Raw genomic sequence first — 12,057 nt, forward strand, 5'->3', positions numbered from 1 at the left:
TCTGCCCTCAAAACTCCCTGAACATGCGCCGCGAGGCTCCCGTACACCCTTTGCCGTCGGAGACCTTTGATCGTAACCTCCAATCTTCTTCCTCACACGCCAACCATGCTCAATCGCTCGGCCACCCCCTGAAAATCATAACGGGCCTTTCCGGTCTACTGTCGGCTCTTCAGCAAGTTCAGGAGATATGACGAGAAGTGTCGTTTGTCTGTTGATGTTGTAAGAGATCGCAAGAACTCGTCGCCGTCCACGCCCAGGCTAGGGAAAAGATGGTTCTGAAGCGACTGGATAAACACCTCGCCAGTCTTTGTGTAGATCGCCTGCTCCAGGCCCGCAATCTCTGTAAGGACTTGTTTTGTCTGGGCATCTTGGAATGGTCGGAAGTTGGGATTCCGCATCACCTCCCAGCAAGTCGAGTGGAATCGGTCAATCATGAACTGGTCAAAGCCAGGGAATGCAGGAGTAGGACTGCCGCTCGGGGCGGTCGGGTTCTGGGAGATCACTGCAATATCCGGGCCACCCCAGATGGCCGCCATTCGTGTCATCAATGTGAAAGCAAGCCTGCTCCCTCCAATGTTGCCTTCGAGGGTCTTGGCCAGCTCGATGATGGACGAAATCATGGGTTCAAAGAAGCCCTGGTTGGACTCACTGACGAGAACCCCGTCTAGTCCGTTGTTAAGAATGATCTGAAGGAATGAGAGATATTCCCTCCTCAACTCAGCCAGCTGAATCTCATCGTCTGTTCCGGCAATGGGCTCTGTAAGCCCACCAAAAATCCGCTGAAGAAGTGGTGTCAACAGCATGTTGAGAACTTCGTAGATCTCAGACTTGAAGCCAAAGACCACCTGGTCCAGTAGTCGCAGGAACATGGCCATCTCGTCCTTGGAAGAGCTCTGGGACAACAAACCCTCAATCCACTGAGGCAACTGCGGCAGGACGGCAGCACCCAAAACACCCAGCAACTTGGAAAAGGCCGATCGGCAAGCTGTTCGAATTTCGGCAGAAGAGTTCAGCTGGTTGAGAGCAATCAAGATAGCCTCAGCTGCTCGGGAGAACTCGTCAGAAACAACCTTGTCAGGTGGCCCATGGGCGTTCGAGGAAGTAATGCCTGGGGTCCAGTCCGAGAACCCGTGGGCCAGAGTGCCCAATGCCATGACAATGTGGTGGACTTGGAGTGTGGCTTGGGCATCTCCAGACTTGGCCCGCTCAAGATGCGCCTCCATATCGGTGAAAAGGGGATCCATCACAGACCTAGCATACAAAGCCTGTTTCTCAGATGGCGTGCCCTGGGTGGATGAGATGCAACCGATGGCCTCGAAAAGGTACAGCTGGCTGGTAAAGAGCGCATCCGCTGAGTGATCAGACTCGTCCGAGGACATGTCATCGTCAGCGTCCTCGCCTGGGACCTCGGCCTTAATGGGCAGGAGATCTCCGATCGACTGGATAACTGTCTCGGCAACGTTTCCGACCTGAGCTCTAAGCTGCTTGATGAATCGGTGGAACAGATACCACGACCGAGTCTTGATACGGACGTGGTCGTGGTGGACCAGCCGCACAAAGTTCTCCAGGACTTGTGGGATGTATTGTGCGTTATTCTCAAAGACAACGCAGTAGCGGACGCAGATCTCCATGTATTGAAGCAGAATAGCCGGGTGGGAGAAGTTGGCAATACCTGTGGCTGTGTTAGGAGCACTACGCTTGGTCATGAAGAAAGGAATACCAACCGGATTCGACCATCTTCTTCATCATAACCACCAGCCTCTCCGAGGCTTCACTGGAAGGCTGATTCTTGGTTCCCAGACCCTGGTTAGGAAGGGCAAGCTCGCCAAAGAGATACATCTCGTACAAGGCGAGGTCGAGATCCCTCCAGTCCATCTGAGACCCCTGCTGGTCGAGTGTCTGGAACGTGGTGGCAACGAGATTGCTAAGCATGTCCATGTACAAGGTCTGGTTGATGGCAGCAATAGACTTCTGCAGATTCTGGAGTTTCCGCCGCAGCTCCTGAAACTCGGCCTCGTCAGTCAGCTCATCCTCGTCGCCCCAGTTGGATGTCTCGTCGTATCTCATTTTGCGAATGATGGCATCTAAGATCGGGGCAAGCATGTTGGCGTAGTCTTGAGGGAGCTGGCCAAGTTTACGAAGGAAGGTGAGCAGGTCTGTCAGCGCTGGGATGACGGACGAGCAGACTTCATCGTACTCGTCCGAGAAGAAGCGCAGGAGGAAAGGGAGGAACCCATTGAGGTGCTGGTTCGCCCTGGCGCGGGTGTCATCACTGAGCTGGCTGTCCTCGAGAGCCCGTACAATGTCGGAGAGGACCGTGTTTACTAGCTTGGCAACTGCCTCGGCCAGATCCGTGTCGTATCGAGAGGTTCCCTTGAACTCGCTCAAAGGAGGGCTAGCAACTAACTGTTCGACAATTTCCTGCAGATTGATGAAGGAGATCATCTCCATCTTGTCTCCTGAGCGCATCTTCTTGCCACAAATCTCGTTCAGGGTGTCGATGGCTGTGTCGCGGACCTTGTCCTCGCTCCCCGAGGTGTTGGACCGCCCGACCACTGGTAGCAAGAGACCGAGCATGTCCTGGCTGATAACCAGCGAGATGTCCATCCAGCTGACCCACTTGCCCAGGACCTTGAGGACGAGGTCCACGACAGTATCATTGTTCCCGTATCGTGTGAGCAGCTGCTTCCAGGACTCGGACACCTTGCGGATATCCTGTGCCCGGAGCTGGTCCTTGAGCTCTGTATTCCGCTTGGTCTCGCTGCTCTGCCGTGTCAGGAGCATGTCGGCAATCTCGTCATGGATGGAGCCGAGGATTCGGAGGTAAAAGACGACGCCCGGGACATTGTCCGAGTTTGTAGAGAGACCTGTCAACTCGATAAAGTCGTCGAGGAAGCTCTGCCATCCATCTTGGTAGAGGAACACGAACAGATAGGTCAATGTCTGCGTGAGCTTGTTCTGGAGATGCGCAGCATCAGGCTCCTGCTGGGCGTTGGGGCCGTACGTCTGGCGGCAGTACTGGAGGAGGGTGTCTTTGAGGAACGCAAGACTCGTAGGGTCAAGCCCCTGTGTGTGTACGGCATAGTTGACCACCTCGAGGCAGACAAGACGCACCACCTCTTCCGTCCGCGGTGTTCGAGCGAAGAGCGTGGTGCAAGGTTGCCATCCTTGAGGGTCGGCTTTTAGCTGATTTAGGTATTCGAAGGCTTGCTGCTTGAGGGCGGGATCGGAGGTGGGGTTGGAAAGAATCCCGACGACGCTCTCGACCTGAGCCATTGGGACAAAAGTTAGCATGGACGTGATGTGATGGTTTCTATGCGTATGCTTCGCGTCTTGGTCGCATCGTCGGGCCTTGAAAGGCTGGGCGGTTGGGCCGATGCGACTTGGCCATGACCAAGAGTGACGGCTGAATGGCGGGGCACGAGAGCGCCCATGACAAAGGCCATCCAAAGGAAAAACAGCAGCAGCGACTCACCTGAGCCTCCATAGTCAAAATTCAAGGTGCAGCAGGCACCGGAGTGTAAATAAAACTTGTTCAAGTATGGACGACGCTGCTATAACTCGGGCAGCCTTGGATACACAGCATCCAGCATAGTTATGATATCAAAGGCGAGGCGGAACAAGGCTACCGAGGGGTCATGCCTAAGTCGTGAAAGAGAGCCTGTGCAGCGAGGCAGGGGTGGGAGGAGTCGCCGAAAGTTCGTATAGAAGCAGCCGCGATGGTGTCAAAAGCGACAGGGGCGCAAACGGGTTCGAAAAGGCGGCCGCGGCGGTTTTGAAGGCGTATATCGTGCGCAAACTGCGTTTTTATCTCGAGATGTGCTATTTCTAAAAGTCGGTGCGGCAAGTTCTTGTGCTAGGTAGTGTGGGGTAACTGACAACACCTCTCTGGTAATCCTCGGATAAACTGAAGACCCAGTAGCTTGGGCCGTGGCTATTTATGACCCTCTCGCACTTCACACGTTGAGCCGCAACAACAAAATAATTGAGACGAGTTATTAGAGACCCTTCCACTCAACAAGGCGGTGGTTGGGCCCTGAATATATGGAAAGATGGATATACGGCCAGGTGGGTTCACGAATTACGTAGAGTTCATATGTGAAAGGCGATCGAGGGTCGTGTGATAGGCTACAGTACAACGTAGCAAATCCCAGCACACCCTGTTAGCCACTTCTGAATAACCTCACTACCAAGATAATAGCAGTAACGATACCAATTGGGACATGCAGCATTTGAGATACCAGCATCTTGAACAGAAAAAGGCAACGTCTGCCTTCTTTTGAGGCCATGGCATGAGGGCGCTGCCACGGTCAATCGGATAACACACACTTGCTGGCAGTAGGATCAAGAGGAATGTTCGGACTGGAGGTCCATCTGCGTAGCAATAGAACATAACCAAGGTATATAACATTCCGGTTCGTGACGTCGTCTCGTCCCAACTTGCCCTGGACGCACACGGAAACCGCGGGAGGTCCAAGGCAGCTTGACTGACTGCCGACTCGTCATAAGAACTCCACCTTCAAAGTTCCAAAAGTCGAATTCTAGAATGACGAGGTCTGCAATTCAAGGACCGTACTCGAGGTGGAAATGCCGATATAGATTCCATGTTCGACAGGCGGATACAAAGCGGAACGACATATCGAGCTACAACGTCCAACCATCCCCAACTCGGATGTAGTCGGTTCGAGGTCGTAGAATTCGGACTTTTCGACTCGTAACTGCATGCTATTTCTCAAGAAGCCTTGAGTGAGTGTCAGGATGCATCGCTGCCAGAGTCTCGACGAGTATGAAGAGGCAAATGGCTAACCCTCCCTACTGTGACTTCAAGATTTGATCAGCTTCCAAAATGATGGACGTCCATGACTGTAAGGTAGGTAGCATGAACATCGAAAAACAGTACCCTGCTGGTCAGGGACAACATCCCGGGCCGCATAGCATATTGGATGAAGTATCAGTTCTGCTGCAGTTGTCGACAGACAATAGCCTTTCGTGATGGACACGGTCGCATTTTGTCCAGCCTCGTTCAATTCTAGCAAACAAACGAAATGTCGATCACACGACAACTGCCTCGAATGTTTCGATCGGAAAATAACTCGGCAGTCCAGCCGCCCTCTTGAGTCGTGAAATGAAACAATTCTCCAGCAAAGGCAAGTATCGTTGGTCGATAAATTTGGCGCATGACGTTAGATTTATGGTTCATATGGATGCGCGGCTCGCTCTGGTCTCCAAGAGGAGACGATCGTCGACTTGCTGCTGAAACAACAGAGATCGTCGGCGCTTCACACGTGCAAGTCCATCTCTGGTGGGTGACGGGGCCAATATCTAGTCAGCGGAAGATCCAGAGGACTCGTCAGCTTCATTTCCCCCGGCTGCCAAGTTTCGTCTCGTCCCGGCTGCAGCACTGAACTGCCAGAGAGTCCACCCTTCTGCTGCGCTTCCAAACCGTCTCCTTTCCCTCCTTTTGCGGGGAGACAAGTGGGCAGAGAAGTGATGGCGAATTGTGGGGAGCGGAAATAGGGGACCTGGTCCCCTTGCAGTTGGATTAAACCCCCATCTTAAAATCTGGATCGATGATTTCTTGATACGAGCAGCACATGGCCGCGGCCTTCGATTCGGTGCCAAGCTTCGATGGCAGCCCAGACGATCGTCAGGAGAAGGCGGCAAGCCACTGCCGGCTGGGGGCGCGACGTGGCGCTGAGGGCATGATTTGGCTGGTTGAGAGCCAACAGCTGGTGCAGGAGACCAGCAGGGGTTTCCCGGCCAAGTTAGGGGGGATATTGGCTTCCTTTCGCCTCTGCAGCTGCTGTCACACGAGCTGCGAGAATAGAACGGGCCAGAGGACGAGGCTGGTTCTTTCTGCGACTGGATGCGGCGATCGTCCCTGTTGCTCTGAATGCTGACTAGGGAATACACGGCGCTGCCGGGATGCGCTGTAAGAAGTGGAGGACCAGTTGGCAGCATCCCTCTGTAAGAGACCCCCATTTTGTGGTTCTTTGTTTCAAAGAGACATTTCGACGTCATGGCTTTGGAAGAGCCCTCTGATTAGCAGCAAACTATGCATGGTGTGACGCGCGGACGACCACAGCGGGAATAAACGCTCGTGGGAGGCCAAGAGATTGGGCAAGAGGGCCAAGTTGATTGAGATGGCCATGGCGGCATCATCCATGCGCTCGAGTTGAGGCGGTCTCTGCTCCATGAACATGATGCAGATGCCCGTCACCGCCTTACGAGGTCCTGCTCAAGTTGCAACGAGTCTTGATCAAAGCGTGGAAACGAGCGAGCCCCTTGGGGTTGATTGCCCCGAACCAAGCTCCGGCCGGTAGATAGCCCAATGAGGCAGCCGAGATATACAACCAGATGGAGATGGCACCCCTCCATCTCCTGTCTCCCTGCTTCTTGCGGTCTGTCTTTCTACATTTAGCACAGGTTATCTCGGTTGGAAACTCTGAATGTGTAGGTTGGTTCTGGAGGCGTCCTTTTGGTGCTGGCTCATGTCCACATGGCGAAAACAAGCTCATGCGATCTAATTAACATCAGTTATCGTTTCCATGATGGGCAGGGGGGCTTGCCATGGTCATTGCTTGTCCTCGCCCCGACTCGCAACGGGCACGGCTCGTTGATGGAAGGTTGCAATCCAGTCGATGCCAAGTTTGAGGCTTGACTCTTTTCATGGGGATGGAGTCCCGCACCAACAATGTGGGTTCCTGCATTAGGAGATAGGTGTGGCACAATCCCCAGGCGGCTGCAGCTGCTTTTTGTGAGCGGTTAGTGATGTGTCGGACTTGTGCAACGACGGGAGGCCAATCAGTTGCACAACCGCGGACCTTGTAATAACAACCATGTCGTGCATTAATGAGGAGATGGATACCGCGAGTAAGGTGCTGCTTCTCATTGGCTTATGCGCATGCTGCAAGGAGATTGTCATAACATTGTGTTTGGCTGCTGCTGAATTGTTGGTCCAATGTTGATAGAAGGATGGCTGGGCATCAGACAACAAAGAAGGACCATTACCAGGAACAGATGTGGCATTTCGTACAACGCAGCTGAAAGCAGGCACTCAATGCGAAACGAGACATGCCTTGGTCCTTTTTAGGCCGCGGGTTAGAACAATGGACAACAGGCCGTTTGGGAAGAGATGAAGGGTGAGGCTGGAATCCATGAATCGTATGATGCCGAGGCTTGACAATGAATTTTTGTGCAGAGAGAGGCTGTGCACTATGTCGTCTTGCACAAGTTGTGCTTGAACAAGTCCTTTCATTTTGGCGGTCGACCATCAAGGAAGGTGCACTGGACGACGCCAGCACTAAACCAACGGCGTCGGGGTCCAGGGCACAAACCCCGGCTTCCCCTTCATCAACTACATCCCTGATCAACATGCGCCAGCGTCCGATCCTCATACAGCAGCACACGAGGGCCAGAGATGAGAACGAACAGTGCGCGGTAGGAGGGAGCCATCTGTCGTGCTGCCCTCAGCTTGCAATCCCTCGCGACGAGAATCCTTTTCGCAGCTTGGTAGCTTGACCGACTGTGAGTGGTCCATGACCCGCCCATCACCGCCTATCAGACATGGACCCTCGACTACTGTTCGCTGGAGTTGACGCCTCCAGAAGCCGCCCCTCGTCGGTCAAACAACCAGTTAAAGCCTGCCGGGCGGTAGTGGCAGCCGTGCCGATCGAGCCAATGTGGGCGACAGAACCACTCTGGACGACCGAGATGAAGAGAGGGTGAAGAGACGGCGCTTGACTGGTCCACTCCTTGTCCCACCCAGCATCCACCCGACACCTCACTTCCTGATGGATGTCAGGGACTGACTGTACCTGCAGATGGACGCTACGCTGCCCCGAAAGATGGCCTCTTTGAGGTCGCTTCTGGTTCATGACGAGTAGCCTATTCGAGCAGAATTCGTCTGCCTGGTCAACAGCTCCAAGAAACGTTGCTGCTTAGCATTGTCGTCAATGCTCGGCATGAATGATAACCATTGACCAAGCTCTCGAAACAAGACTATCCATGGAAGCCCGTGCCCCTGTCATTGCTCTGGTCCGTGACCCAGAATTCATGGTGATCCAGCATCCAAGGGTGGACGGATCCACGGGCCACGGCGGTTCCACACGCAACCAACTCCAGAGACCGTGGCGGTCGACCCGCGACATGGCTCCGCCATCCAACTTACCCCAGTCTGGATGGGTCATTTGCCAGGGTCACACTCGCCCTCTCTTTCATCTCAAGTCGAGAGCCGTTTGCCAGAACCCCTGGACCCAGGGTGGCAATGGATCATGGAGACGGCCGACCTCCTGGAAACCTCCAGTACGTAATCTCCGCCTGGGAGTTGCTGGTAGAGGACTGACATGGCTATTAAAACGCGACCGTCCTGCGACCTTTCATCGATCCTTTCTTCCTTCTTTCCACAGCCAAACAAGCCTACACTTCAAAGCTGCCTGCTTCTTGACTCCTTTTGACTTCGGTCGTCCATTCTTTCACCACTTTCAACAACTATCAACCTTTTGAGCTTTAAGCTTATCCACTCTTTACAACCAAAACACCCTTCTTCTCAACCATCAACACTTTCAAGATGCGTTACACTGTTGCCGCCGCTCTCCTGGCCTCTTCGGCCATGGCCACCAAGGACGTTGTCTACCAGACTGAGCTCGTCACCATCACCTCTTGCGGTCCTGAGGTCACCAACTGCCCTGCTCGATCCACCGTCGTCAGCACCACCTCTTACCCCGTTGTCGAGACCTCCGAGGCTCCCATCCCCACCTACGAGGCCCCCGAGCCTACCTCTGAGGCTCCCGAGACCACTGAGGTTCCTCTGACCACCTCTACCATCTACAGCACCAACATCAAGACCATCACCTCTTGCGGTCCCGAGGTCACCAACTGCCCTGCTCGATCCACTGTCGTGACCACCGAGACCTATGCTGTTTCCACCACCATCTGCCCCGTTGGTGAGCCCAGCAAGCCCGCTCAGCCTGAGAAGCCTGAGCAGCCTACCAAGCCCGTTTACGAGCAGCCCAAGCCCAGCAAGCCTGCTGAGACTCAGCCCGGTTATGAGCAGCCTAAGCCCAGCAAGCCCGTGTATGAGCAGCCCAGCAAGCCTGTGTACGAGCAGCCTTCTCAGCCCGCTACTCCCGGAAAGCCTACCTACCCCGGAAAGCCTTCCCAGCCCGCTCCCCACCACAACGGCACCGTTCCTGTCTACCCCAACCCTCCTGCTGAGTCCAGCAACAAGCCCGTTGTCCCCGCTACTCCCGTCCCTGAGGCTCCCGAGTGCGTTCCTTCTCAGTCTGTGACTGCCATCACCAAGAGCTACACCACGGTCCTCACCACCGTTGAGTACTCTACCATCCAGGTTCCCTGCCCTACTGGCGGCAACCCTGGCTACCCCGGCCAGCCCGGCAACCCTACCGGCCCTGCTGTTCCCCCTCCCGCCGCCACCACCCCCGCTGGCGGTAACCCTCCCGCTCACGGCAACGAGACGTAAGTAAAGCTTCGTAAGAGTTGAAGAGCAAAGAACTAACATGTCCCAGTGTCCCCACTCAGCCTCCTGCTGTGACCGCTGGCGCCGCCACCTTCGCTGGCTCTGCCTTCTTCGCCGCTGCCGCCGGTATCGCCGCTTTCCTCCTGGCTTAAATTCTTCCCTTTTTCGTCCTATAAGTTGAAGCCTGCAGGCTATGGCAATTTATGAACCCAGGTATTCTGTCTTGTTGGACATGTACAGAGTTTAACTAGACGAGTGAATACTACCGCTTTATTGGCACACAAATCTGTACTTAATCTTCTAATCTGCAACCGGGTGTTCATGGTTGGGCGATTGGATAGTTGGTCTGGACCAAATCATGAATATCTGCTTTTAAACTCAACCTTTTTTACCATTTGAAGTTGTATATCGTTGTCTATGTGAGCTCCTTGGCATCCATCTCTCCCTGGCCCCTCTGAAGAAAGACGTTGTGAATGGGGCGCGAGCTAACGACGCCGCCGGGAGGTCGCATCAAGCCATCAAACCCCCTGGAAAATCTGGGGTGAGGTCCCATCGACGGTCTTCCCCCTTCCCCTCTGCATGCACGGGCTCATTTCCCAAGTTGGCACGAGGCTACGGAGGGGAGGTCACCAGCCACCGACTCCAAACCAGCGACGGCAAATTAACAAAAGGCCCAGGCCCCTGGGAGATTGCGATGTGTGGCCATCAGGGGTGCGCCATTGGACCCGATAGCCCAGGTGCGGGTGAATGGACGGAACTGTGCCTTGATTGAGGGAGATGAGGATGGGTCGGGTGCAAGAGTCATTGCATGTACTCTGTAGGAATCAGGGCATTGCGCGGGGAAGGTCTTGTCGAGGTGAGGCGATTCGGAGCGAACTATTGATTTGCTCACGTGTTGGACTGAGACATGGATAGCGTCTGGACCTGACTGAGACAGGACCGTCGATGGCGTGTCCAATTGGGCGAGATTCATTAAATCACTGCGAGTCGTATGCAAGCCTAACAAGACTAATTTGAAGTCTTCAAATTGGCTTCATGGCTTGCGGAGCGGTGGCCGTCTGATGCTATTCGGTGTCCCCAGCGGTGACCTCGAAACTCCCCCAGACATTAGTTCCTCTCCGGGGAATGATCAGACCTAACCCGAGACATTTAGCCTATTATAGTACATACTTCTTTACTCTCCCCGAATTTGAGAGGTTCTGGTCTAGTCCAATGTCGGGTTTCCTTCACACAGCTGCTCCTTGAAGTGAACAGCACATCAGTTTACCTTTTCAATAAGCTTAGATGGAGGTTTTATTCCTTTTTTCGACTCCTCCTTCTTCAACGGAGGCGCACCAGGGCTGTTAAGCTTAATTGCTCGCGTCATGTATGTAAGAAAATAGCCAAGAAAATCCTCGGGAATGGCTTGCCAACACTAGCGGGTTAACCCACCACCGAAGGAGGAGTTTGTCGTCCAATTGGCGGCTCAAAACTCATAAACATGTTGTCTTTCTATCTATTTTCCAGGATATCAGTCTTATCGGACAAGTTTTCTCGTTGAGCTAGCCTGTTTGCCACATTTCCTCATTGTCCCTTCTCCGCCGCTCCTCTCTAGACATGGTCCGCACATCACCCCATGACCTCTTCACTATCTCCCAGCCCACGCCGTAACTCCCTTATGGACATATCTTTTACACATTAATTACTGCTCTGCTGTGCGATCAAACAATATCGAGTGTGTAGTGTAGTTAAGAGTGGTGAGCTATTTCGCTAAGAAATAACTTCTTGGCCATTGATTGCCTCTTGACCTCGGCAACCACTGAGTTTTCTCAGCTCACCGCCCACTCCTAACCTTGAAAGCAGTTTCCGTCTATGTAATATATTACACCTGCCCTCTGAGTCACGTTGGCTCGACTGACATAGGCTCTTGGCGGGCTTTGTCGTATGTCGCGTGCTCTCGACGACCTAAGGTACCGGGTAGGCGACCGAGCGACCAACAGTGCACGATGAACCATATGGAGTGATACGAAAACCTGTTGGGGTCAGCTGAAAAATTGATGCGGTGGAGGCCCTGCTTCCAATTCAATACATTTAACTTTTTACGTTGCTGGCTCGGCTCCTGGAGGCATTGTGGTCGAGTTCCAGCTAGCAGTGCTCAATCGTTCCTCCATTGAACCTCTCGCATTGCCAATCTGGGATGTAATTTCACCAAGGGTCCAACCGAGGCCATAGGATTTAGAACGATGATGTCTTACCTTTATGATTGAGTCATCTTTGTACGCTGCGCTAATGAGTCGTGCTGCCCAGTCGGTCGGTGTCTGACGTCCTAGAGTCTCGTCTGGCAAGAGCATCGCGGCGGCAACAGCTCTGGTCGGGCAGTCTAGACAATGAGAGATACCTTGAACTATTATAATAGTTTCGAAAAGAAGCCAATAGCGTCGAAAGGTCGGCTGAATCTTCCAGCAACGGTTACAAGGGCCGTCATCCAATGCCGGCCCCTGAAACTCTACGTCACCAAACCCCAAGGAGCTTGGAACCCAAGCTGGCATCATAAATTCTTTTCAGATAGTCAAATCGATGAAGCCATGTTTTCGCTCTGT

General features: G+C 53.6%; 2 protein-coding genes across 2 annotated transcripts; one reads left to right on the forward strand and one right to left on the reverse strand.

Annotated features, from left to right (window-relative positions):
* Positions 1-155: 155 nt before the first annotated feature.
* MRS44_003393 (uncharacterized protein) lies at positions 156-3,276 on the reverse strand (the record flags this gene model as incomplete). The annotated part of the gene is made up of 2 exons (XM_046279907.2): positions 156-1,672; positions 1,725-3,276. The coding sequence occupies 2 exons, from the start codon at positions 3,274-3,276 to the stop codon at positions 156-158; spliced, it is 3,069 nt and encodes a 1,022-aa protein (XP_046137506.2).
* A 5,293-nt stretch (positions 3,277-8,569) lies between these two features.
* On the forward strand, positions 8,570-9,630 carry MRS44_003394 (uncharacterized protein; the record flags this gene model as incomplete). The annotated part of the gene is made up of 2 exons (XM_046283887.2): positions 8,570-9,477; positions 9,528-9,630. 2 exons carry the CDS (start codon positions 8,570-8,572, stop codon positions 9,628-9,630), a joined length of 1,011 nt encoding a protein of 336 aa, XP_046137509.1.
* Between the last annotated feature and the right edge of the window lie 2,427 nt (positions 9,631-12,057).

The sequence above is a fragment of the Fusarium solani genome, assembly GCF_023522795.1.
Source record: "Fusarium solani strain SB1 chromosome Unknown bctg00000001, whole genome shotgun sequence".
Taxonomy (NCBI): domain Eukaryota; kingdom Fungi; phylum Ascomycota; class Sordariomycetes; order Hypocreales; family Nectriaceae; genus Fusarium; species Fusarium solani.